General features: G+C 50.9%; 1 protein-coding gene and 1 pseudogene across 1 annotated transcript in view; both read right to left on the bottom strand.

Moving 5' to 3' along the window:
* Nucleotides 1-5,529: 5,529 nt before the first annotated feature.
* Nucleotides 5,530-8,010, bottom strand: LOC136160042 (TP53-regulated inhibitor of apoptosis 1 pseudogene; annotated as a pseudogene).
* A 2,672-nt stretch (nt 8,011-10,682) lies between these two features.
* The window catches only part of CLSTN3 (calsyntenin 3), a 30,242-nt gene continuing 13,804 nt past the window's right edge, over nt 10,683-27,120 (bottom strand). Inside the window, exons 11-18 of the mRNA XM_065942013.1 lie at nt 26,686-26,843; nt 26,408-26,556; nt 19,751-19,977; nt 19,295-19,465; nt 18,129-18,274; nt 17,724-17,859; nt 11,585-11,787; nt 10,683-11,487 (exon numbers count right to left, since the gene is read on the bottom strand). Coding sequence (XP_065798085.1) covers nt 11,347-11,487; nt 11,585-11,787; nt 17,724-17,859; nt 18,129-18,274; nt 19,295-19,465; nt 19,751-19,977; nt 26,408-26,556; nt 26,686-26,843 — 1,331 coding nt within the window. The 3' untranslated portion in view covers nt 10,683-11,346. The remainder of the gene's footprint in view (nt 11,488-11,584; nt 11,788-17,723; nt 17,860-18,128; nt 18,275-19,294; nt 19,466-19,750; nt 19,978-26,407; nt 26,557-26,685; nt 26,844-27,120) is intronic.

Below are 27,120 nucleotides of genomic sequence, written 5' to 3' on the forward strand. Positions count from 1 at the left end.
GCTCCCAGAATCTGGAACAATACATAATACAATCCAGATATGTATATTTGCTCAGGTCCATATTCCTTCATCGTAAAGTCTTGGGACCAATTATGTTTCAGTAGGGCTTCCCTGGTGGCTCAGACGGTAAAGAATCTGCCTGCAATTTGGGAGACCTCGGTTTGATTCCTGGGTTGGGAAGATCCCCTGGAGGAGGGAATGGCAACCTACTCCAATGTTCTTGCCTGGAGAATCCCATGGACAGAGGAGCCTGGCGGGCTACAGTCCATGGGGTTGCAAAGAGTCAGCCATGACTGAGCAACTAGGCACAGCACAGCACATGTTTCAGTATCCAGATCTCTGGGGATTTTACTGAGGTAAACATAGGCTATGTATTATACACCAGTGTATGCGAATTACATACCTTCCCCAGCCAGCTCTGGGGCAGCCCCTCGGAATCAAGCACATTAATATTTCTTCTGGGGACTTCCCTGGAGGTCCAGGGGCTAAGACTTCTCACTCTCAATGCAAGGGGTCCAGGTTTGATCCCTTCAGGAAACTCGATCCCACATGCAACAACTAAGAGTTTCCATGCCTCAACAAAAAAAAAAAAAAAACAAAAAAACAAAAAAAAAAACAGATCCCACATGCCAAAACTAAAGATCACGTTTGCCACAACTAAGACCTGGCGCAGTTGAATTAATTCAGTTCAGTTCAGTCGCTCAGTCGTGTCCTCTTTGCGACCCCATGAACTGCAGCATGCTAGGCTTCCCTGTCCTTCACCATCTCCCAGAGTTTGCTCAAACTCATGTCCATCGAGTTGGTGATGCCATCCAACCATCTCATCCTCTGTCATCCCCTTCTCCTCCTTATCTTTCCCAGCATCAGGGTCTTTTTCCAATGAGTCAGCTCTTAGCATCAGGTGGACAAATATTGGAGTTTCAGCTTCAGCATCAGTCCTTCCAATGACTATTCAGGACTGATTTCCCTTAGGAATGACCAGTTAATCTCCTTGCAGTCCAAGGGACTCTCAAGAGTCTTCTCCAACACCACAGTTCAAAAGCATCAAATTAATTAATTAATTAAAATACTTCTTCAGGAAAAAATATGAATATTTACTTTGAAATGAACTCTATAAATAATTTCACCTGTTCAGGGCAAGATGAATTTTGGCATTAGACTACCTAAAAACACTTTTGGTTTTCAAAATTTTGTGGATTTCAGGATTGCAGGTAAGAGACTGTGGCTATGCAGCCAAATCCCATAATAAAATAAAGGTTTAGAAGTAACTAGAGAAAATGAATAATGGGGGAAATATTGGTTTCAAGGTCAGGCTATGCCACTGACAATGAAATTAAACTTTGTTGAAGCGATTCTCCTATCAGGAGGCTGATGTGATGTCAAGCCCACACTCCATTGGCTCAGCCTTTTGGCCACCTTAGTAGCAGAGGAAGCTGGGAAATATAATATAGCTGAATGCCTACAGTGGACTGGACTAAGGTTTGGTGAGAAGCTGACAATCTCTACAACAGTCCACTCTTCTGGCAACCATCGTGAGGCTGTACCAGAGATGATGAAATTAAACTCCATTGAAAGGATTTTCCAAACAAGAGGTTGGTAGGGTTGTTTTGATCATCTAGATTCCAGTTATTTCCTTGTAAACTCTACTGCAGATCTGAGGGACCGTCTCCTGGATGGGGAAGATCCCCTGAAGAAGGGCATGGCAACCCACTCCAGTATTCTTGCCTGGAGAGTGCCACGGACAGATGAGCCTGGTAGGCTACAGTCCATAAAGTTGCAGAGTCGGACACGACTAAAGCGACTTAGCACAACACAGCACTCGGTTGTGTCCTGGATGTGAGCACACCCTTCTGGCACACCCTGTCTTGTCTGGTCCATGCCTTCTCCATCTCAGATTTCTTTGGATCCATCAGTTTCTGATCTAATCACTGATACCAGCTCCACAAACACCCCGTCATTGTGAATATTCGTGATGTCTGATGTGTATAGATAAGTCTATTTCCAGTTACCTGGGGTTTAAATTAAAGTTTAATTTATTAAAATTGTGAGTATAAAACACAGTTTTGCTCAAACCTTGAAATTCAACTTACAAATCTTGAAATTCTATTTATAAATGTACTAATTTTTCAAAAATTGCTTCCACTTGTTCTTTGATTGATGTTTAAATCAACTTGAACAGATTTACATTTCCTTAGCAATTAGTCTCATCTACAAAGTTAGCAAAATTTCCATAACTGTTTTACACCATATTCATACGCTTGATATATCTGATTTTTTTTTCCCCTTGTGCACTTCAATTGCCTGGCAAGGTAGACTTAAAAATACTCACAAAATTGTTCTTAAAACATATGCAGCTCTTGTAAATCTAATTACTTAATTCATTGTGTTCTGCTGTTTGATTTCTCTTAAATGTTCTAATACTTTATTTATTTGTTTATATTTTTTGTTTGTTTAAATTTTTTATTTATTTGTTTATAAACTCGAGCAGTGTCTTACACCTTTCAACTAAAAATCATAATTCTGAAATCAACAGATATTTCAAGTTGGAAACACAAAGCTTACCTTAGCATCAAAATATTAAAATTACTTCACTGTCTCTATACTAAATTCTACACCTCCTCAGACCAGTTTGACCTTGTTGGAAAGGCTGAGGTTAGTAGGTCAAAAAATTAGTGCCGTAAACAGTTGGCTGTCAGATTGAAGAGCAGAGCGGGAGAGCTCAGGGGCTACAGGCAGTCACAGTAACCCCCTACCGCCAACACCGTGAACTTACTGAGACTTTCCCAGGTGGAGTTACCTCCACTGACCGCAGGGTGAGCTTTCAGCTGGACTAGCTCACAGTTCACAACATCAGGGCATCTTTATTCCACCTTGGGTAGATGGACTGCTACCACACTCCCATCTAGAGGTCAGCGAATTTTGTTCACTTATTAAGTCCGCTGTCTTTTTCTTTTGGGGGCTTTCCCGGTCACTCAGCGATAAAGAATCTGCCTGCAATGCAGGAGACATGGGTTCAATCTCTGGGTGGGGAAGATCCCTTGGAGGAAGGCGCAGCAACCCGCTCCAAAATTCTTACCTGGAAAATTTCATAGACAGAGGAGCCTGGAAGGCTGAGGTCCATGGAGTTGCAAAGTCAGATGCAACTGAGCACCCTTTTTTTTTAACCTGATCCTGTCAATGGCCTCTTTTCTCTAAGCCTCTAATCAAGGGTCATCAGACCCACCCACATAAACATCCTATTCCTTTTCAAACCTGCCTGACCTCCAAGACCTCGCACTCCTCCCATATATGTCTAGCCTGTCTTTAAAGACCACAGACCGTTCTTCCAAAGAAATTGATGTCTTCCTCCAGCTCAATCAGCCTTGCATTGCATTGGCCAAAAAGTTCATTCAAATTTTTTCTGTAACATCATACAAAAACTCTGAATGAACTTTTTGACCAACCCAATATCTTTCCTTCAAAAGCTTCACCTTTCTTATTCCAGAAGAAAGGCCAAATCCTATATTGTTATTTTGTTGTTGTTGTTTTTAAGCAGTTCTTTCTTGACTCCTTAAGCAAGCATGCTTCTTAGACTCAGAATATTCCAGACACTGCCCTCTTGAATTACCTTCACAAGCCCTTGCATATATAAGGGTAATAAGTTCAATTATTTTTCTATCATCACATGAAAATGGCATATCCTCTATTAAATAAGCAATCTTCACTCCTTCTGATCTCTTCATTGGAAAAAAATATACCACCCTTGGTAGCTAAAAGCACAGTCCAAAATTCAAATTCTTGGCCAAGGATTATATACTTGACCAAAGGATGATAAAGGTTACAATTCCAGAGCTACTTGGAGATAGTTGTGGGTATCTCTCGAGAGCTTGTGGATAAGCCTAATGACCTGAGATGTTGAACTCTCCACACTTCATTCCCTTGTCCCTGATTGACACAGTTCACAAGGACAGGTATGGCCTACCTGGGCCTGCACAAGGCTCACGGACACAGTCAGGAGTGAAACATGAAACTCAGCTCCTTTTGAGGTCTGAGGCGCAACCTAAAAATCTGACTGAAACCCACTACAGAACAGAAAGCTATTCCGTCCTCCAGAGTCTTACCTGGAAAGCATTTAAAGCTAAGATCCTGCCCATTTTGAGGAAAGACCATCTATTGGTGAACTAACCTCTATTTTTGCCTTATCTATAGTACCAGGTCACCTCTGACCATGAAGTCAGCACCTGAAAGGCAGTGAGCTCTTACTTATTGAGACCTTAGCCACTCCTGTGGCCAAGACCTCCACCTATTAAAAAAAAAAAAACCCTGTGCTTATCTAAATCAGCCTGAAAACTATGAAAATAGTCACTGTCCTATGGGCATTAGCCACAGTAATCTTCTGTAAGCTGCCAAGTGAAGAAAAACCCAGGCATGTCTAGCTCCAAAGCAAGTGTTCAAAACCACAAGCCTGGGGACTTCCCTGGCAATCCAGTGGTTAGGAATCTGTGCTTCCAATGCAGGGATTGCGAGTTCCATCCGTAGTCGGGGGAACTAAGATTTCACATGCTTCATAGCACAGTCAAAAAAATAAATAAATACACATTAGAAATAAATGCAATCACCGTTTTTTTTTGTTGTTGTTGTTGTTGAAAAAACAAAAAACAAACACTACAAGCCATGCTGCCGGAGTCTGGGGGCAGTGGCGGAGGGGCAAGGAACTTCAGGGATTCTGCCATCCCCTAGAGGCCATGTTTTAAAGACCCCTTCATCACCTGCCCATCTCCCAATAATTAGTGATAATGATAGCTCACATATAGTATGCCAATTTTGAGTTGCATCAGAAAAAGTGATTTTTTTTAAACTAAATATTACAATTTATTCCTTTTCATGATTACAGGCATTACAGGGCAGGGTGAATAAACAAGGCAAATAAAGCGACCTCTTTTCCACCCCTCCCCATCCCCATTTAATCATAGGCAGCATTTTGGCATTTTTATGATATACAGGATGACTTAATTCATTGACTTAGGTTGGAAGCTGGCAGCCACAAATCTTTGTAATTTAGGATCTTTCTCCACAGCCACTTCAAGGATTTTAATTCCTAAACTACACCATGAACTCTGAAATGCAGCATGCATGGAGCTTTTACATCTTAATATGAGCTCTGACACCTCTTGTTAAGATAGGGAACTGAAAGCTGTCTTCCTCTTGGCTAACCCAGTCCACCAGCAACCTTAACAGTTAAATTACTATATAAAAATAAAACTGCACACCGAAGCATTGACTGCAACTGTTGTGCTGGGAACCCTTTCTGGAGCACTAGTTCCCTCAGAGAAAAAAGATCTTAACCAGTTACTTCCAAGAACAAATAACCCCAGTAGAGTGTCTGTAATGAATGTCCTTCAAAGAATGACTCAAGGTCAGGCAATCTTAGACATCCTGACAAGGTTACGAGTGTTTTCATACAAGATATATTTAAAACTGACCCCAGACCAAATATTACAACCATAATCCCCCAAAATTCTATTATTTAGAACACTGAGTTCCTGCTGAGATGCCAAAGCCAGAAATCTCAAAGCAAAGAGTGACTGTTCATCATCTTTTACAAGCAGAGAAAAGTATCAAGGAAAGGAAACTCCTCCCTCCTAAATTAATCAAATCAATGCTATCTTCAGTTCTAACTGACAAGAACCAGAGTCCTCAATTTCCTGATTTGAGATGTCCATTATCAAGGTGACTGTCAAGGTCAAGAAGAGCTTTCAGGCTTTTCTTTGCCATGACCCATGAACTCCAGTCCTTCAATAGGAATCTCCTTCTCCTTTGTTGCTTTCTGATTTGAACACGCTGATGGTAGTGCTTGAAGAGGTCGATGCATGGGTGGTCCCTGGAGCAGTTCCCCCTGAGGAACGTCTTGGCAAACCAGTGACTGAAGTACTCTGAAGCACAGGTGGGTGCACTGGAGCTTCATGTTGATGCAAGCCTCCCCTAGGCCGTTCATGGCGTGGGCCAGAAAAAGTGATTGTATTGAAGCCTCACTGAACCCTTGGAGTAGGGAATTCTTTCGACAGCCGATGAGAAGCTGAAGACCAAGGCTGAACACTAAGTTGCTGAGATGTGAACACGGGGGTGGGGGTGGGGGCTCCTCAATCCCTCCTCCCTCCTCCCTCGCTCCTCCTCCCCATCCCATCCCTGGCAGGAGGGGCCCCCTGTGCTTTGGAATTTCCTCAAAACAGCCAGATGATGCAGGAAGAGCAGGGCCCCGAGGTGGAGGGTCATTGGCTGGGTGGTCTGTGGGGGGGGCTGCCGAACTTCCAGGGGGACTAGGCAGCTGAGACACCTGGGCCTGGTACCCTGGGTCTTTGCCCTTCCGTCATTTGCAAGTGACATCACCGTCTCTGCACAGCTCCTGTGCCTTCTGGACTTCTCCCTGTCTGCGGTGCCCTGAGCCCAGGAAGACTCCTCTCCCTTCATTAGCCTAACTGAAAATCAGGGGTTTTCTCAACTTCTGCTTTTGCCCTTTAACAGCCTCTCCCCAAAGAACCAGCCACGCAGAAGCCCGTGGAGAAATGGCAGCGTAACTCCAACTCAGCTGTTTAAGGGAAAAGATCACGTCTGCTGGGGAGGTGGGCGGGACTGCAGACTTGGCGTGAGAACCTCGGATATTCAGGGCAGGTCTTCGAGACTGGACATTACACTCGGACTGGACGTTCCCTTATCCTGTGGGTGAGAATCCTCAGGCAGGCATCACCGGCTTCCAATTCCTTCAATGACAAAACCAGCCCCACCACATCCCAGAGTCTGCATTCCCCCACCCCCTCCCACCCACCGTTGCTAAATTTAAACCCTCATCTGTCCTTTTCCTGTAGAACGAGGTTATTTTAGGGAGCGACAGCAGCGTGGTGCCGCGGGAGACGCAGCGACACCAGCGCGATGAAAATAAGCGTTGCCAGTTCCTCCCGGTCTCTCAGATGCGCTTGGGTGCCGGCCGGGCCTCACCCATCTCCCTCCGCACCGGCTCCCTTCCTGCCGTTCCTCGTCTCTCCAGGAGGGGGCGCCCCGGAGCGGGATGCCTCAGCAGGACGCTGGGTGAGAAGAGGGCGTCCAGGGAGGAGGAGTCCAGGACGCCCAGAGCCCACATTGCACCGAGGAGCACTGAGGATGCAAGCTCAGCTCATGCTACAGGCACCCTGGGAACGGCCTAGGGTCTAGGTGTGTGTGTGTTAGTCGTTCAGTCTGTCCAGCTCTTTGCAACCCCATGGACTGTAGCCCACCAGGCTCCTCTGTTGATGGGATTCTCCACAAGAATACTGGAGTGGGTTGCCATTCCCTCCTCCAGGGGGTCTTCCCAACCCAGGGATCCAACCCAGGTCTCCTGCATTGCAGGCAGACTCTTTACCATCTGAGCCACCAGGAAAGGCCAGGGTCTAGGTGATTCAGCAGTCAACTGGTCCAGAGGAACCCTGAGGGGAACCAGAGGACATATTTTGGGGGGACAGCATGGAGATTAAAATGTGAAAGTAATATGAGCTCTTCCACGGGTGCTAGGAGACTGGGAGCAGATGTGTCATTCCTGACCCATCCCAGCAAGAGGACGGCAGCCCCCAAGGCAGGGGCTGGCAGCTGCCGAAATGCAGGTTTTAGGATCGTTTCTGATGGCACACCAGTGGGAAGGTTGCAGTGTGATGGAATCTTGACATGGGCAGAGCCCTGGTGTGTGTGTGCGTGCATGTCCTCCTTCCCAGAAGACACAAAGGTGAGCATTCAGGTCTCTGGTCTAGTAATAGGATGCAGACACTTGATTCTTGAGCACTTGGTTACCGTCTCTGCCTCTACAGCTTCTCTCAAGGGTCTGGCTCTCCATCATGCACTGTCCAAGAAGCTCATCAATTTTCACTGCAGAGAATGGACTTAAGAGGAAAACAGGCTTTCAGTGTGAAAGAGAAGATCCGATTGAGGCCAAAGGAGATGTTTGCTGTATCAAATTACATGAGGAGAGAAATGGGAAGCCCTGCCTAAGTCCTGGCGTCCTGAGGCCTTGGGAGGTTCTGTGAGGGAGGTTGGGGAACTTTCCAGGAGATCTTGAGCAATAAAACAGAAACCCTTTTGACTCCTGCCTGCCGCCCCTTCTCTGCACAATGGGCGTCGGCATCTTGCCTCACTCCTAATTCCTATTGCCAATGTGTGTGTGAGAGAGAGAGAGACTGAGAGAGAAGAATGGGCCCACAAGTGAAAGTGGTTGCTTGGGGCAGTGTGGGGGCACGTGGGTTCAAAGTCTTCTCCAGGCACCCACCCACCCCATGGTGACATGACCACCTGCCCAGCTGTCAGGTCAGGAGGTTCTGGCAGCCATGGGCTGGCATCTGGGGTGTCAGCACTAGGGATGAACAGGACAGGAAAGGATGCACCTATAAGACACAGTCAGTGGCCCGTGACCCCAGAGAGTCCCCAGGAAACGAATGCAAAAAGGTGCATTTCAGAAGAAACCCCAGTTGGTCCCAGAGATGGATGATCCAGGGAGGCCGGGACTGGGCAGACGCTAAGAGATGGACCCTGTGCTGCCGATGTGTATACTTGCCCCATCTGCTCCCAAGAACTGGGGCTTGAACTTGAATGAAGACCTCGGGTCCTGAGTCTGGCCACACTCTGGGGGCTCCAGGGGCAAATGGGCTTCCCATTTGGTGGCGCTAATGGTAATGAATCCACCTGCCAGTGCAGAAAACCTGGAGATGTGGGCTCGATCCCTGGGTCAGGAAGACCCCCTGGAGTAGGAAATGGCAACCCACTCCAGTATTCTTGCCTGGAGAATTCCATGCACAGAGGATCCTGGCAGGCTACAGTCCATGGGATCGCAAAGAGTCAGATATGACTGAGTGAGCACAAGGGCAAACACTCGACTCCGCTGCTCTCTGTGGGAAGCTGTGGACCCTGAGGCCAGGGGTGCGTGAGGACTAGGGGGGACAGTAAGAGGAGAGGGGGTGAGCTCCCTGAAGTTTAAGACCAAAGACTGAAGTCTCACTCTCACACCTTGTTAGCACTGAGGCTTTGATATCTGAAGGCTCTGCCCGTTGACCCATCGCTCTGAGCAGCTCCAGGGAGAACAGACAGGCTGCCTCCCACATGTTATTGCCACAGACATGGAAACATGACCTTGGCATCCACAAGGGCCCCTCCAGGAGAGGGTTCAGCAGGCACCTGCTGGGTCATGTCTGTCCTCTGTGCACTGATGCCCCCAGGCCAGAGGGCCACCAAAGCAGCTCCCCTCTCCCCTCCTACCAATACATCTTTTCTCATAGAATCTATCTGAGAGCCACACGCATCTCATCCATTCTTCAGAGCTCCTACTGCGCGCCAGACCCTGTGTGAGTTCTGAGGACACAGTCTGGTGGTGGAGACGGATGTGAACCACCATGTAGTGAAAAGGTCTGGGATGGAGGCGTGAACAAGAGGTGCCAGAGCACAGAAGATTTCCTAGAAGAGGCAGCACTGAGTCTGGAGTGATAAGGACAAGACGGCTAGGCACACAAAGGGGAAAGGACACGGTGGACAGAGCGAACGGTACGTGCAAAGACAGAGGCAAGAAGCAGCAGGGCAGGTTTGGGGAAAGACTAGTGGTTTGTGTGACTGGTACCTAGGTGTGCCAGGGTGGTGGCAGGAAGGGCCAGGCAGGTGGGGGAGGTGGGTTGCGGGGCCTCTCAAGGTGTCCAAACTTGACCCTGACAGTGATTTGGAAGTAGGGAAGGTTCCAGGAGGAGAACCTGCACTTTAGAAAAGCCACTCCAACCCAGAGGTGGGTGGAGTGGAGCAAAACACTGGAGGCAAGGAGAATAGGTAGGAGGCAGGTAGGTGACAGGTAGGCAACAGGTAGGTGACATGTAAGAGGCTCTTGCAACAGACCAGACATATACTGAAGACGGTATAAGCCAAGGCAGCACCAGCAATGGGGTGCCGGGGAGAAAAAGACATTTGAGAGATTTTAAGGGGTTAAAAAGTAAAAATGAGAGGGTTTAGTCACCATGTGGACATGAGGTTAAGGGAGAGGGAGAAATCCCAACCCACTCCCAGGTCTCTGGCTCAGGTAACTGGGAGAAAGGCCAGGTCTCTGGCTCAGGTAACTGGGAGAAAGGCAAAACGGACAGAGCAGGACAGAGCAGAATCCGGGCCAAGGTTGCCTCTGAAGTGCAGGACGCCATAGTGGAGCTGCCACCTACAGGTGGTGGGGGAGCTAAGGGCCCACATGCCACAAGGTATGGCCACTAATTAATCAATTAATTAATTTTTAAAAGGGAAACCCCTTTTTAAAAAACAAATAGCAGGGGTGCCTGCGCTCTCCCCCTCAACTCCCCCGGGGCTGGGCACACAGGAACCCCAGGTGAAAAATTCCAAGAGATGGGGGTGATAACAATGTCTTCCAGGAAACCCTGGCATATGCAGCATTCCCCCAATTGTCTGCACTTTCCCCAGGGTGCAGTGGGAGCCATCTGATCCTGGCAACAGCACCCAGACAACCAGCCCTGCCCCTCACTTCAGCTCAGAGACCAAAGGGGTCAGAGACCCCAGAGCGGCCACCCACAGAGCGCCCACCGGGGATCAAGCAGGCCAGAGGCAGCTCACCAGGCTTTTTTCCAGTTGTTTTATTTGAAAACCCTAGGGTGTGTCCCCTCCCTCACACACCCACCCCCCGAACCCCACTCCCACCCCAGGACGTGACGATGCCACACGCACACAAGGTTGTGAGCTGCACACGGAACACAGGGGCTGCGCTCACGACGACATGAAAAAATATACATTATATATAATCCACCCGGGCCCCCACCCCACTCCCACCCCTACAACCCAGCCACAGCCAGGTCTTGGAGAAAGGGGCAGGGGCTGCAAGACCTCAGGCAAGGAGAGGAAAGAGGTGGGAAGGGGGCCAGGAGAAGAGGGGATCCCAAGTGAAATGGAAAGAGGGGGGCTCGTTAAGAGAAGCAGAGAATGCCCGGCCGGGGGGCTCCGTGGACAGGAGGGAAGGTAAGGGCAGGGGACAAGGTTTCCTTCAGCGACCCCCACCCCCATATAGCACATGGCCGGTGGGGGAAGAGACAGACGTGAGTCAGCAAAGGGGGTGGCTGCCTGGGGACAGACAAGGCAGCCAGAATCTCCCCAACCCGGGTGTAGGAGCCCAGAGGCATGGAGCCGGGGGTGGGCTGGGGGCTGAGGGGGAGGGGGCGGGCTCTGGTGGGCCCCCGGATTCTGAGATTAGGAGAGGACTCTTCTAAGAGATCTCTTCTCCACCCCACCGGGTCTCTCTCCTCTAAGAAGGTCCTTCTGTCTCTTCGGTGTGTCTGTCTCACCAGGACGGAATTCTCTGTCTGGGGAGGGGCAGAGGCCTCAGTAGCGGTGAGGGGGGGTCTCGATGATGCGTCTCTCATCACTGCTGGGTGAGTCAGCCGCCTCTGAGTCGCTGCTGTCCTCGTCGTCCTGCTGGCCACCCGCAGTGCCTGCCACGCAGACCTGCCGGCTCTGGTAGGACTGGGGAAGAGTGGGGTGTGGTGGGGTGCTCATTGGGAGTCTCCCTGCTGGGAGTGTGCCCCAGCTGCACCCTGACTCTGCCAGGCCCCCCACTCACCTCCATGGGGTTCACAATAATGGTGAGAGCTGAGTCATCCCAGAAGAGGTCGGGGTCCTTGGGATCACTGGAGGCCCCGGGAGGCCCGCTGGCCCCCGAGACGCGGCGGTGCAGTGAGTGGATGCGCACAAGACCCAGGACGACCATGAGCACCAGGAAGCCCACGCACACCACGATGATGAGGGTGGCCGCGCTGGGGACCACTGCAGAGAGAGCCAGGCACAGCTGAGCCAACTCGGCTGGTGGGGAGGGGGGAGGGGCATGGCAGAAGGGGGTCAGGGGTCTGGGAAGAGGGCATCCTGAGCAAAAGAGAGGGTCCATGATGGCCCAGAAGAGGGGTCTCCACTGTAGAAGCTGGAAGAGAAGCAGAGTCCCATGGGTACAGAATCTGCCCTCAATGCAGGAGACCTGGGTTCAGTCCCTGGGTCGGAAAGATCCCCTGGAGGAAGAACTGGCAACCCACTTCAGTATTCTTGCCTGGGAAATCTCATGGACAGAGGAGCCTGGCGGGATACCCCCAAGGGGTTGCAAAGAGTCCGACTTGACTAAGCGACTATCACTTTCTCTTTTTCACTTTCACCCAGGGAAGGGCAGAGATGGGGAGGGCAGGGGGTGACTGGAGGAATTGAGAGCGTGAGGGAAGGAGGAGGTCTGCAAAGGAGAAAGCGCAGGGGAGGAGAAGGGCCCCCAGCCCAACATTGCCCTGAGTAGTTCTGTGCTCGGCAGACAGAGGGCAAGGCCTGGACCCTGCCCAGGTCCTCTGCCTGTGCCTTCCCTGGCGGCCATGCAGTTCAGGAAGGAGGTCCCGGGAGCCCAGAGGGGAAGGGAGAGAGGTGGCCACACGGGCTTGATGATGCAAGAGTAGAGAATGTTCTCCTTCGTTTGAAGAGGAGAAGTGGGCTCCAAGTGTGGCCTGGCACCCAAGGCTGGGGACAGGACCAAGAGGTAGAAAGCAGCCCCTTCAAGTACCCACCTGGACAGAGCTCGCCCCTGCTCCGTGACGCCTCCCGTCTCCTCGTGGGCTCGAGGGACACCGGGGGGCTCTGCTCCCCTCGGGATGCACCCCCCGGCCCCTCGACCTCGCCGTGCCTCTGGGCCTGCAGCCTCACTCTGAAGCCCAGGCTCAGGGGGATGTGGACCCTAAAGGGCAGCGAGACCCAGAGCGGGGCGTGCACCCTCACGTGGACCTTGGAGCTGATGGCGGCAAAGCACACATGCAGGCAGAGGTACACGCCCAGGAAGAGCGCGTGGGCGCACACCTGGACCAGGGTCGCCACGCCCCGCACCCGCGCCAGGCCTCTGCCGGCCAGCACGCCTGCCCGCACCAGCCACCCCATGGCCTGCTCACACGGCAGGATGGAAAGGATGCGCCCGAGGGTCTCCAGCAAGGCGCAGCAGAGCCACACGTGCAGCGCCACCCAGCTCCCCACCAGCTGGGCAGTCCAGGCGAGCCCGTGCAGGACAAGGTACCCGCCACAGACCTGGACCCAGACGGCCACGGAGGCAGCAGCCGTAAGCACAGCCTTGCCCGCCTCCTGCGCACACACGGACAACACGCGGAGAAGCAGGAGGAGGCAAAACAGAGGAGCCCACAGCCCCACGGACAGCAGGTGGAGGTAGAGACCCCACAGGCGCGCCCCCAGGCTCAGTGCCCTCACGGGCAACTGGGTGACTGCACCCCACATGGGTGCCCACTCCTGCTGGCCACGGAGGCACAGCGCCTCACTGACCAGAGAGGCTGTGTGGGACCCACACCCTGGGCAGTCCCGTTGCTGAGGGGCTGTTAGTATAAGCGTCTCACTCACACACACACGCACACACACACGAATTTACCCACAGCCTCCAAGACTCACATGGCCAGAGACGGAGCAGAACGCAGGGAAGCACAGAGCATGGGGTACACCCTGGTGCACACCTGTCCTCCAGCAGACAGTGCACACACACGCTGCCACATGCTCCAGAGCCAGCCAGGTGTGGAAACACAAGCAGGTGTGGGAGCAACCGCACTGGCCTCACGCCTCGCCGAGGCCGCCCTGATGGTGCTCTGCCAAGTCGATCCCCAGTCTGACCCGACCCATAGCCCATTTGGGGCCAATGACAACTGACTCTATTGAGCAAGGCAGGCGCACTCCGTGGGCACCAGCTCTGGGGAGAGATGGGCCTGGCTGGATGAGTGTTTCTTAACTGCCTGGGGATGGAGGAGGAGGACGGGGCAGGCCGAGCTGGCCTGTCGGCTCCTCTGCAGGAAAAAGCCCCTCCCGCGTCTCCAGGTCGGTGGGGCAGGATCCCAGAACAGTGACCCCACCAGCAGAGTGCCCCCGTAGCCAAGCCCAGGCTGTAGAAGTAGAAACCCCTCCTCGGGGTGGAGGCCACAGCAGGTGAACTGGCGCCACAGCCACAATGACGACGAGCCAGAGCTTCTGCTCTGTGCCTTAATCAAATGCATTTGTCCCTGCAAGCCCCTGGCCTGGTGAAGGAAGTGACAAGCTGACTGCCAGCAGTCAGAAATGACCACAGGAAAGACACAGCGCAGACACTGCATGTGCGGGCAAACAAGCACAGTTAATTAGTTTAAACTGAGCCAGGAGGCCGGGGAGACGGGGAATTTTTAAGTTAGCTACAGACAGCAACCAAGAGTTTAGGAAACATCATCAACCTTTCTTACTGCATTAGCTCCAAGTAGTTGACTCTGGCCTCGAGTGACCTCCCCAACAGGAAGGAGTGTTTGAGTTCTAGCCAGTAGTCCATGTGAAACTCCTGGCTTCGTGTGAGTGTAAGGCACCGTGGATGCCCTGTCCACAGCCCTGCGTGCAGCCCCCTTTCTGAAGAGGCTGGGGAGAAACCTCCAACCAGAAGCACTGGTGGGTCCCATCACGTGACTTTCCTAACTGCTCAGTTTTCCTCCTGTTTCAGCTCCAAGGAAGCTCAGGTCCAAATTCTGGCCACTCAAGCGACTATGCAGCATCTCACAGCATGTGTTTTATGAAGTGACTTATTCCCTGGCTTCATCTTCCATAGTCATCCTTTCTGCCTCATGTCCAACTTCATTTTCTATTCTTATCCTACTGCACTGTGGGTCTCTCCACAAAGTCTCAGATACTTGTAGGTAACAAAGCAAGGAAATAATTCCTAACTTGACTGCACAGTGGAATCACCTGAGGATCTTTAAAAACACACTGAAGCCTGGCTCCCCATCCCAGACCTTCTGACTGAATTGGTATAGGGTATGACCGAGGCACTAAGGGTTTTTACTGCTCCCAGGCGATTCTGATGTGCATCAAAATTTGGCAGGACTGGATAAATCTTGTCTTCAACACTCATCTTACCCTTCTCAGGCAGCCTTGTTCTCTCCAAACACAACCCCCCGAGCCACCCACCCACCCCCAGTTCTCACACTCTTGTTCTCTCTCATGTCCATCCAGACTCCCTTCTACCCTCCAGGTTCAAGGTCAAGGTCTGAATGCGCCAGCACAGGCCTTCCTTGGCTGACTGTGCCAGTTCACACTTTCCTGGTGCACTTAGGCACTTCAGAGAAATGAACCACCCATCCCATTGGAGAGAATTCTACCTCTTCCTCTTTTGCATGGTCAGAGTAATTTGAAATTGCTAAACCACAGTTCTGTAACTCCACTCTTGGGACTGGGAGGGAAGGGAGAGAAAAGGAACACTTTGAAGAGTCAGGAAAGGTACATGGAATGGGTCTGTCAAAATGGGTCTCCTGATAAGTTCAGGAGATGTCAATCACCAAGGCCCTCGGATGAACTGTGAACTCTGTACCCTACTCAGGCCAAAATCAGGGGAAAGGAAAAGCAGGCTGCCGCTCTCAATTGGGATCTCAGAGCAAGCAGAGAAAACAAGGATGAGAGTCTTCCCAAGCCCAACAGCAATGCCAACCAGGACCCACTGTGAGCCTAATCTGAGTGGTAGACCCAGTATCCAACCCCAGCAAGGCTGAGTGGAATGATTGCCAAGGAAAGAACTGGAAGAAGAGCTAGGGAGCCATGGCCCCAAAAGTCTATTTAGCAAAAACAGGTCAAGTTCACGCACATGTCTCTAAAGATAGTGTGAAGCTTCCTAGAACCTTGCAACCTCCTTTTGCTTTACACTCCCTCCTCACCCCTACTTCCATCTGCTTTGCGGTAGGAATCACAGGAAAACACTTAAAAGGTGTCTGCAGTTGTTTTCAGGGAGAGCAAGGATGAGGGGAGCCAGTCCCAGGGAAAAGCAAACACAAGAGACAGTGCAGTGGGGGCCGCTGCCCGAGGAAAGGAAACCAGACTGAATTCTGAGGGGTACCCAGGAGCCAGTCTCAGTTAGAGACATCCTGGGAAGTCCTCAAGGGCTCCCCCAAATTAGGTGCAACTGTAACGTGATAGACTATTTGTAAAGCATCTAACATGGAGAGGATATGAAGGGTGCTAGAGCACGGGTTCTGGAATTCTGCTGGCTGAATTCGAATCCTGGCTCCACCATATTTTTGCTATGTGATCTTGGATAAGGTACTTAACCTCTCTGGGTCTCTGTTTCCTTGTCTTTATAGGGGATCATTCTAGTGCCTATTTCACCTGTTGTCTGTAATGACTCACTGGGTTAATAGGTGTAAAATTCACAGGCAGAGTGCCTGGCACACCAAAGTGCTCACCACTGTTAATGATTACATGGTTGACAAGAGAGCTGCCCTTTAAGGGTAGGGCTCAGTAAGTGACCATGACCTTGTCCCAAGAAAGCATGTTTGGAACGCCTTAGGGAATTGCCTTCAGAGCCTGCAACACAAGTTTTGACTTTTTTTTAATCTCTTTTTTTTTGGCTATGCCATGTAGTATGTGGGATCTTAGTTCTCCGACCAGGGATCGAACCTGTGCCCCTTGCAGTGGAAGCACAAAGTCTTAACCACTGGACTGTCAGGGAAGTCCCTGACTTTTTCTAATAAGTGACACATCTCTGCCTTTCCAGAGTGGGTTTTACATGTACAAACGCAAAATGCTATCCAGAGCCAACTCCGACAAAAGTGGATGCTGATATTGGGTAATATTGAACTAGGCCAAAAGCAAGGTATGTCCTGAAAGTAACAAAAGTAAATGCATCTCATGAATTGACTTTGAAAACAATTGTAAAAAAGGGATTCCAAAAACCATTTCCAGCAACATCAGAATCATTGCAGTTTTTAACAATGTGGAGAAGACTCAATTTATAATATTAGGTATAAATATTAGGTTACAAAATAGTTTGATCTCATGTTTGTTAAAAGAAAAAAAGAAAACGGTCACATAGGCAAAAACTGGGCTGTGACCCTACTAACAATAGGTCAACTGTGGTGGAATTATGGATGACTTTTCTTATTTACACTTATAGTTTCTAATTTTTCTATAATTAAGCAACTCAAATTATGAATTAAAAATTGCATCACTAGTAAGCAACCCTGGCCAGGGAACGAGATGGCTCTGAAGGGCCTCTGTCCATCTGGATGTAACACTTCACATGTTTGCATATTTTGTTTCAGAAATAGCCTTCTGACTTTATCAGTTCAGTTCAGTTCAGTCACTCAGTCTTGTCCAACTCTTTGCGACCCCATGAACCGCAGCACGCCAGACCTCCCTGTCCATCACCAACTCCCAGAGTCCACCCAAACCCATGTCCATCAAGTCGGTGATACCATCCAACCATCTCATCCTCTGTCGTCCGCTTCTCCTCCTGCCCTCAATCTTAGATAGCACATAATTTGACGGGCAATAGCACTAACCTTCTTTAGAATAAAAACTGTATCTACCTTATAATTGTTTGTATTCTTAACGGTATTGTCGACAGCATTAGTATACAGTAGGTGCTTAATACGTGATAGCTTCACTACTGAGGATCCTGAGGTCCGGGGCTGACTTATTGTTGGCAGCAGCAACAACAAAGGCTAAACCTGCACTGACCATCAGCCCGGATATGAGTGACCCTGTGATGACCCAAGGCTCGAACTCTCCACTAGGGAAAGTGAATGAGCCAGGGGTGAAGGGATTGGATCGGAACCGTCTACCAAGCCAGGTTCTACAGAATCCATGGCTCCACCCCTTCCTCCTCACCCACCACCCCCAGAGGTGGGGGGAGGATGCTTGCGCCCACCCGCCTGCTGGCCCCACCCAGCCTTACGTACTGGAGTTGCGGTGGGAGCTGGCCAGGCTGTGTCCAGCCATCTCAGGCGGTGGCTGGTGCCCGCGGTGCAGGAACTGCTGGGAGCTTAGCATGTGGCTGGGGTGGGCCACCCGGTTCACGCTGTGCAGGACGCTGACCTGGGGCGAGGGCGGGCTCAGTGGATACGCTCGCTGCTCCCCAGTCCTCCTCCAGCCCTCGGAGGCGCATCTCTTCACCCCTGCCCATGCCCCACGCCCCCACCCGCTCCCCGCCGCCCCAGCTTCCCCTCCTCCTCCACCCACAGCCCGGGTCCAGGATTCCCCTGCCCGGGCTGCAGTTTCCACCCCCAACCACCAGGGGGCTCAGTACCCCCGGACCGGCTCCTCACCAGCGGGGGCGGCTGTGGGAGGGAGGGAGCTTGGGTTACCTCCACGATGAATTCATTGCTGGAGTAACGCCCATTCATTTCTGAGCAGGAGAGCCGGAACTTCCTGGCGTAGAGGGCTGCTCCGTGTCGCAGGCGATAACGCGCCTGCCTCAGGATCTCTTCGTACACGGTGATGCTCTCCACCCCTGGGAACCCGGGAGGCGGCTCAGAGCAGGAGCCAGCGAGGAGGTCCGGGGTCTCTCTCCCAGACTCCCACCTGTTGACACCCCTCAACTCAACAGGAGCGTGACCCGATTCCTTAGAGGGAGAGAGGCTCCCCTGCACCCCGCCAGCTCTGCCTGACTGGGACAGAGAAACCGAGGCTCCATTTGCCCTCTGCGAGCTGGGAGGACAGATGGAGAGAAGGAAAACAGGGACGCATGCAGGACAGAGGGAGGAGGCAGCAGCAGGGAGATGGTGAGGGGCAAACACAGAAACCCTTCATGAGGCTCTGGAAGGGAATGGAAACAGGAGGGGACCAGCCACCCCGTCTTCTATTCTTCCCAACAGAGGGTCCTTTGGAAAGGAACAGGCTTCCCTGGAAAGCTGCCAAGTCATTACCACCAAACATTAAGAGATGAGCACTTAGGAACTTCCCTGGGAGTCCAGTGGCTAAGGCTCCATGCTCCCAGTGAAGGGGACCAGGTTCCATCCCTGGTCAGGGAACTAGGTCCCACATGCCTCAACTAAGAGTTCATATGCCACAACTAAAGAGTCTGCATGCCACAGCTAAAGACCCCGTGTGCCGCAACTAAAAAAGATCCCGCGTGCTGCCAACTAAGACCCAGCACAGCCACATAAATAAATATTAAAAGAAAAGAAAAGCTATGCTGAATCCAAGAGATCAGTGAGATGGAAGACAGAGAAGATGGTGAGTAGCAAATGGCCAGAGAATAAGAAAGCTAGTCAGAGACTGAGCCAGAGAAGAGTGGAGCCCAGAACAGAGGTAAGCCGGGCTGGACAGAGATGCTGGGAAAGAACCATCAGGATTCTAAACCCCGGCCCCCACCTCTATGGACAATCTGGAAGCCAGAGGACCTCCAGATGGGGAAGGTGGAAGGGGACACTTGGTCACATTCCTGGGCCTGGAAGGAGGACCCTCTGGGTCCCCCAGAGATGGACAGGGGCATCCCAAGAAAAGAGGACCACTCTCAGGCCCCACTGACCAGCAATGGTGAGGTAGGCGGATGTGTTGGTGAGCTCCAGGCCTCGCTGCTGCAAGGATGCCATGTCCAGGAGCAGACTTTCCCGCTCGGGATCCAGGTCATCCCCCACCAGGGAGATCTCACAGCCGTCCAGGTTGTGCACGATCTCATCTGACATGCGAGTGTCTGTCACTGGATGGGAGGGAGTCGGGGTCTGGGTCAGAGCTGAAGGGCCCACCTCCTGGCCGCTCCTCCTCCCCATCCTGGGTCATCCCCTGAGAGCTGCCAGCATCGCTGTCAAGAAGGTCACTACCCGACAGTGTTCTTATACCTGGGGGCCTCCCACTGGCCCTCCTTCCCAGTAGCCAGTGGTTCTCGAAAAGCAAATGTGGGGTGACATTGCTGTCATGTCCAGCTCCAGATTTTCTCCTTCAGGTTGGCTCCAGACACCGACCCCTCCCCGGGAGGCATGCTTACCTGTGCCTTGCCAACTCTCATCCTTTTTGGCCTCCACCTGGTGCGAAATGGAGCAAGTGATCTGGAGATCAGGGAACAAAGGAACCCCCTCGGGTCCTTCGAAGTCCACAGCTGGGCGGGCAAAGTGAGCAGTGCCGCTCAGCAGGATCTGGGGGGCATCCGGCTGTAGCACCACCACGTAGCCCTCCACTTCAGGGATGGAGACACAGGACTCTTCACTGAAGCACCTGCATCAGGAGAGGGGAGGGAGGCAGCTGTGAGCCCAGCACCCACTCCCTGATCATCTGTAGTCTGGCTACCACTCTGGACCCCCACCTCTGCAGAGAGCACCCCATGTCAGGGAGTAAAAGGGGAGAGTGTCTCTGCAGACCACCCCCACACACACACAGCAAAGCTGGAGGGGGAGATGCCCTTTCCCAGGAGGAAGCCACTGGAGAGAAGGGGCAGGGGCAAAAGGTCAGGCAACCCTGACCTATGACATCACCAATGCCCGATCCCAAGACCATGGAAATGTATTTTACAAACTGAACTTAAAGAAATGTAAATACATACACATCTAAGAGGTTTTTTGTTTGTTTGATTTTTTTAAAGTGTATTCAGTACAATTCCTTTCCTGGGTACATATCTAAAGAAAATGAAATCACTATCTCATGGAGAAGGAAATGGCAACCCACTCCAGTAGTCTTGCCTGGAAAGTCCCATGGACAGAGGAGCTTGGTGGGCTACAGACCATGGGGTTGCAAAGAGTCAGACATGACAGAGTGACTGAGCACATATTCAGTGCAATTCCCTTCCTGGGTATATGAGGGCTTCCCTCATAGCTCAACTGGTAAAGAATTGTCCCACAATGCAAGAGACCCCAGTTTGATTCCTAGGTTGGAAAGATCCACTGAAGAAAGGATAGGTTACCCACTCCAGGATTCTTGGGCTTCCCTGTGACTCAGCTGGTAAAGAATCCACCTGCAATGCGGGAGACCTGGGTTTGATCCCTGGGTTGGTAAGATCCCCTGGAGAAGAGAAAGGCTACCCACTCCAGTATTCTGACCTGGAGAATTCCATGGACTGTACAGTCCATGGAGTCACAAAGAGTCGGTTATATATCTAAAGAAAAGGAGTATGGGTATATATGGGTATACATCTAAAGATGAAATCACTATCTCAAAGCACTAGCTTCAGCCTCATGTTCACCACAGCATTATTCACAGTCGCCAAGACACAGGGACCACCAGAGTGTCCGTCCACTGATGAATGGATCAGGAAGATGTGACATATATACAATGGAATACTATACATTCTGCCTTTTGTGATGATGTGGAAGGACCTTGAAGGTGTTATGCTAGGTGAAATAAATAAGATAAAGACAAATACCATATATATCACTTATATGGGGGAATCTATCACCTTCTTTTTTATATTTTTGGCCACACCAAGTCATGCAGGGATCCTGGTTCCTCAATATCCATGACCCCTGCAGTGGAAGCTCGGAGTCTTAACTACTGGACTGGTAGATATGGGTCAAAAAATATTCAACAACAAAGGTGGGGTGGGGTGGGAGTGGGAAGTGTGTCAAAGGATGTCCACAAAACTATAATTCAAAAGATACATACACCCCATGTTCATAACAGCACTATTCACATTAGCCAAGATGTGGAAACAATCTAAATGTTCACTGACAGATGAATGCATAAATTAGACGTGGTACATATATACAATGGAATAGTACTCAGTCATCAAAAAACAAAATAATGCCATTTGCAGAAACACAGATTCAACTAGAGATTATCATACTAAGTGAAGTAAGTCAGAAAGAGAAAGACAAATACCATATGGTATCACTTATATGTATGGGCTTTCCAGATGGCACTGGTGGTAAAGAACCTGCCTGCCTATGCAGGAGATGGAAGAGACCTGGGTTTGATTCCTGGGTCGGGAAGATCCCCTGGAGAAGGGAATGGGAACCCACTCCAGTATTTTTGCCTGGAGAATCCCATGGACAGAGGAGCCTGGAGGGCTATGGTCCATAGGGTCGCACAGAGTTGGACACGACTGAAGCGACTTAGCGTGTATGCATGCACATCACTTATATGTTTATCTAAAATATGACACAAATGAACCTATCTATCAAACAGAAGCAGAATCACGGACATAGAGAACAGACTGATGGTTGCCAAGGGAGAGGGGGTTGGGGCAGGGATGGAGCGGGAGGCTGGGATTAGCAGATGTAAGCCTTTATATATACAATGGATAAACAACAGGGGCCTACTGTATAGCACAGAGAACTAGATTCAATATCCTATGATAAAGCATAATGGGAAGAAACATTAAAAATGTATGTATATATACATATAACTGAACTACGTTGCTGTAAAGCAAAAACTAACACAACACTGTAAATCAACTACAATTAAAAAAAAAAAAAAAAGGATATCCTCCTCCCAGGTGTATCGTCCACTCATTTTGTCCAGTACCAGATAAACACTCTTCGGTAGGCAAGCTAATCTGACCATCTCAGACCACATCCACCATCCCATGAAGCTTCTCTGACCTTGGTGCCACACAAACCCTCCCAAGAGGACTAAGTCCTGACCAACCAACATCACAGCCACTCTAGAACACACTCCCAGGATCTCCTCCAGCCAATCTGAGGGTTATCCCCAGAGCACTTGCTGCTTTGTGAAGCATTTTGCCCACATGCTTTCACTTAACCTTCTTTCACTACTGTTGGAAGAAGGAGCAGAAGCCAAAGCTCCTGGGTCAAGCATCTTGGCCACATAAGAAATATGCATCCCAGTCCAGGCTTGAACCCATTCTTCTCATTCCAAGTCCACGCTTTCCCACTAACCCACAGTCACCATGTGGAACCTGGGTTTGCACAAATCAAATTTATTTATAAAGAAGTGTCTCCTTGGAATTCCCAGGTGATCCAGTAGTTAGGACTTGGCACTTTCACAGCCGTGGACCTGGGTTCAATCACTGGTTAAGGAACTAAGATCCCACAAGCTGCATGGTGCAGCAAAAAAAAAAAAAGAAAGAAACTGCCCCCTTAAACATGCAGTTTTCACAGAGGAGGTGGTAATTCCAGAGCAGGTCTTATGGTCCACCTGCCTGAGCTAAGGGAAATGATTTTTTGAAAAGGATTGTCATTTGTGTTACTGAATGAGTCTAGTTTGACTACTGGAGCCAAAAGGGAGAAGGCGTAACCTCAGCAGATACCATGAATGCAGAGCCCCTGAAGGGACCAAACCCACAGCCTGCTGAGTTCCTGTGCCCTAAGGAGCAGGGCCAGAGACAGTCCGCACGGTCCCAGAGAGACCTCGATCAAAGCCTCCTGGCAAATAAGTCCAGCTGACTCCGGAAGCACAGCCTCCAGCAGATATTCTCACTGTGATGGGTGATCCAAAAGGCGCCCAAAGGGGACCAGGGGGCTGGCCTCCAGCAGACCGTCCCACTGGGATGGGTGAGCCAAAGGAGACCCAAAGGGGAGCAGGGGGCTGGCCCTGGCACTGATGATCTGGTCGAGAAATTAGAATTTCTACACAAACCTTCAAACAAGAGCCAACGTGGTCACCATCACACAAATGGAGCACACACAAAACCAAGAGCGTTCAAGGTGGGAGAAGCTATTTCTGGCTAGGATGGGAATGGGCTATTTGGCCAGGGACAGTAGGAATAATCAAAAAAAGTAGCAAGCAACCCAGCCTTTGAAGGAGGTAGAGAGTTGACCCTAGAGTGGATGGTGAGGAGCACACGGAGGGGAGTAGAGGAACACGACCCAGGAAAGGTTGGGACAGATGGTTCAGGGCTCCGAGTGAAAATTTTGTGGGTGGCAGGAGGGAACCATAGATGTCTTCTTCAGCAAGGAAGTGTGAGGATGGACATTCACTAACCTAGCCTTTGGGTGGGGGCAAAACTGAAGTTAGAATACTAAAGACAGTCCACTAGTCAGGAGGCTATCACAAGAGCCCTGAGGAGTGGGCATGAGAGCCTGCTGGAGCCATAACACAGATATTGGGAAAGAGGAAGCAGACACCAAACACGGGTGCAGAGGGATCTAGGTGACCAGATGACTGATGGGGCGTGATGGTAAGCACAGGGAGGGCTCCAAGGCAATTCAGAGGCTGCAAGCCAGAGTGACTGCAAGGATAGAGACACCATCACAGAGGCAGAGAATTCGGGGGCAGGGCTGGCTCAGGCACTGAAGTTCATTATTAAGCTTTAGCTCCTTTGTTTGAGGTGTGGGCAGAACTTCCCAGACAGAGATTACAGCAAGCATGTAGAAATTCAAGAGCTAGGGAGAGAAAACAGAGCTAGAGAAAAAGACGTGGTGGCCATCTGTTCAGTGGTCAATGCCATGAGGAGATGGGCTTTCCAAGAATTCCAGAAAGATTAAAAAAAAAAAAAAAAATTAGGGAAAACCTTCATTGACTGAACAGTTGCATGTGAAAGTGCTCAGTCATGTCTGACTCTGTGGACCCACGGACTGAAGCCCGCCAGGCTCCTCTGTCCACAGGATCCTCCAAGCAAGAGTACTGGAGTGGGCTGCCATGTCCTCTTCCAGGGAATCTTCCTGACACAGGGATCGAACCCAGGTCTCCCACATTGCAGGCAGATTCTTTCCCATCTGAGCCACTAGGAAAGCCCAAGAATACTGGAGTGGGTAGCCTATCCCTTCTCCAGAGAATCTTCCCCACCCAGGATCGAGCCGAGGTCTCCTGCATTGCAAGAGGATTCTTTACCAGCTGAGCAACCAGGGAAGCCCCTCAATGAAGTGTTAGTGTTGCACTAACCACATGGAAACCCTGAAATGGAGAAATGAGACCTCCCTCCCTCTTAACTTCACAAAGGAAGAAGGCCCCTCCCCTCTACTAAAGGAGGAGCTCAGGTTCCCAACCCTCAGATAAGCCTCTTCCCTGGGAAGGTCAGAGGAATCCAGATGAGCCAACTCCCACCTTGTGGGGCTGCCCCTTGCAAAGCTCCATCCTAAGCCAGAAGACAGAGCCCTCCCTCTGACATGGCCCCTAAGTCTATGAAAGAGACGAGATCAACCTTCAGAGCTGGGTGAGAGCCCTTTAACAGCTAGAGTTCTCACTGGAAGCTGGTGGGGCCCATGCTGAGCGCTGATCTGTGTGCATGAGAACTCATCTGCCCATAGCCTTCAGCTCCACATCATGACTGCACCATGGACCAGCAGCCCAATTCCCCAAACCTAGCCCCATCTTCCACAGCTTCAACTGAGAGGCTTGACAACCATGCCCATCACTCTCCGGGGCTCAGAGCTTCCTCTCCAAACCCGTTCCTGCCAGGATAGGGGCAAGTAAGAGATGCTTCTCTTCAGACAGCTTTTGGGTAAACTGAGGCAGAGCAGGGGAGAAGGGAACACAGAAACCCTGACCCCTGCAATGTGTGATGCACCCACTAGAGGGCAGTAGTTCTTTAAACTGCCCCACAAACATAAAGGGTGAAAATGCCTTCAGGTAATAAGTGTGCAGACTTCCCTGGTAGCTCAGACGGTAAAGTGTCTGCCTACCAGGCCGGAGACCAGGGTTCAATCCCAGGATTGGGAAGATCTTCTGGAGAAGGAAATGGCAATCCACTCCAGTATTCTTGCCTGGAAAATCCCATGGACGGAGGAGCCTGGTAGGCTACAGTCCATGGGGTCACAGAGTCGGACATGACTGAGCAACTTCACTTTCACTTTCAGTAAGTGTGCAAAACAGGCACTCTGCTGGCATTTGATCCGGACTCTATCATTTACTCTCACAGTTTACTCTATCATTTACTCTAACAGTTCCATGAGTTAGATTCTATTGTTATCTCTGCTTGATGGCACTTTCTCAGTACTAAAAAGCTAGTAAGTAAAAACTGTATCTATAACTCTTGTGTTTTCATGACCCCTTAATTAATCTGTATTCTTAAATAACTAATATACTTAAGGGCTCCCTTGGTGGGTCAGCAGTGAAGAATCGTCTGCCAATGCAGGAGACATGGGTTCAATCCCTGAGTCAGGAAGATCCCTTGGAGGAGAAAATGGCAACCCACTCCAGTATTCTTGCCTGGAAAATCCCATGGACAGAGGAGCATGGGGGTTGAGTCCATGGGTTGCAAAGGAGTTGGACACGACTGAGAGATCAAACCACCACTCCTGGCGCCCAATTCAGGACCCTTCTCTGTCCCCTCTCACATATCAGCCCCAGAGGTACAGAGATTAAAACTCCTAAATACTGGAAGCTTTGGTGGGAAGAGTATGTGTTAGCTGCTCAGTCATGTATGAGTCTTCTTTGCGACCCCATGGACTGTAGCCCGCCAGGCTCCTCTGTCCATGGGATTTTCCAGGCAAGAATACTGGAGTGAGTTGCCATTTCCTACTCCAGGTGATTTTCCTGACCCGGAGGTTGAACCCAGGTCTCCTGCATTGCAGGCGGATTCTTCACCATCTGAGCTAACAAGTGGGAAGAGTAATGAACTCGTTGAAAAATCTGAGTCTAGTCCAGACTCTTCTTGCAGCATTGCTGTGTCAGCTGGGCAGGTCAGTTTTCCATCCCTAAAACCAGAGGGGAGGGATGCATTATGTGTCTAGCCGTCAGTGGCATCTAAGGGCAAGGAGTTCTGACACTGTCTGGCTCTGTTCTGTGACTTGCCCGCCCACCGGACACTCACTTGACGGCAGTGGTGAGGCGCAGGGGCCTGACGCCAGGCGTGGCAAAGCGCAGAGTGTTCATGTAAGCCACATGCTGCAGGGCATGGTTGAAGGTCTCCACATCATCCCCCTCCAGGGTGAGCAGGGACTGCGAGGGGTTCACGTGGACCTGGGCCCCAGACACAGACAGGGCTGAGAGCAGGACTGGGGAGGGGGAGGAAGGGAGCCAAGGGGGTGGGGCGGGGCGGGGGCAAGGGGGGCATGCCCGGAGGGAGGGGGCCAGAGGAAGGGGCGATACCTTCATGCCTTTGCCCAGGCTCTCGAAATCCCTATAGTCCAGCCCCTCCCGACATGCATAGAGGCACTCGATGACCTCACGGCTCTCCAGGCGGCCTGAGCGCACGCTGAAACCAGCCAGGTAGCCGTGGAAGTAGTGGTGGATCGGCAAGGGGTCTCCTAGGGCAGGAACACAGGGGCGGACGGGAGGTGAGAGGTCAGAGGGGAGGGCGGAGGAGGCCCCAGGTAGAGGAGGCTGAGAACAAGACAGAGAAAGAGCAGCAGGCTGGAGAAAGAAGACGGAAAGGAGCCAGGGAGGGCTAAAAGAAGGATGAGAGGCAAGTGAGGCTAAGGGGAGATGGGAGAGGGAGAAGACAGGATAAAAACCGTAGCAGAGGGGGAAGGAAGGCGAAAAATAGAAGCCACGGGAGGAGAAAGGCTTCCAGGATAAAGAGAA

This window comes from Muntiacus reevesi, chromosome 1 (genome assembly GCF_963930625.1).
Source record: "Muntiacus reevesi chromosome 1, mMunRee1.1, whole genome shotgun sequence".
Taxonomy (NCBI): Eukaryota; Metazoa; Chordata; class Mammalia; order Artiodactyla; family Cervidae; genus Muntiacus; species Muntiacus reevesi.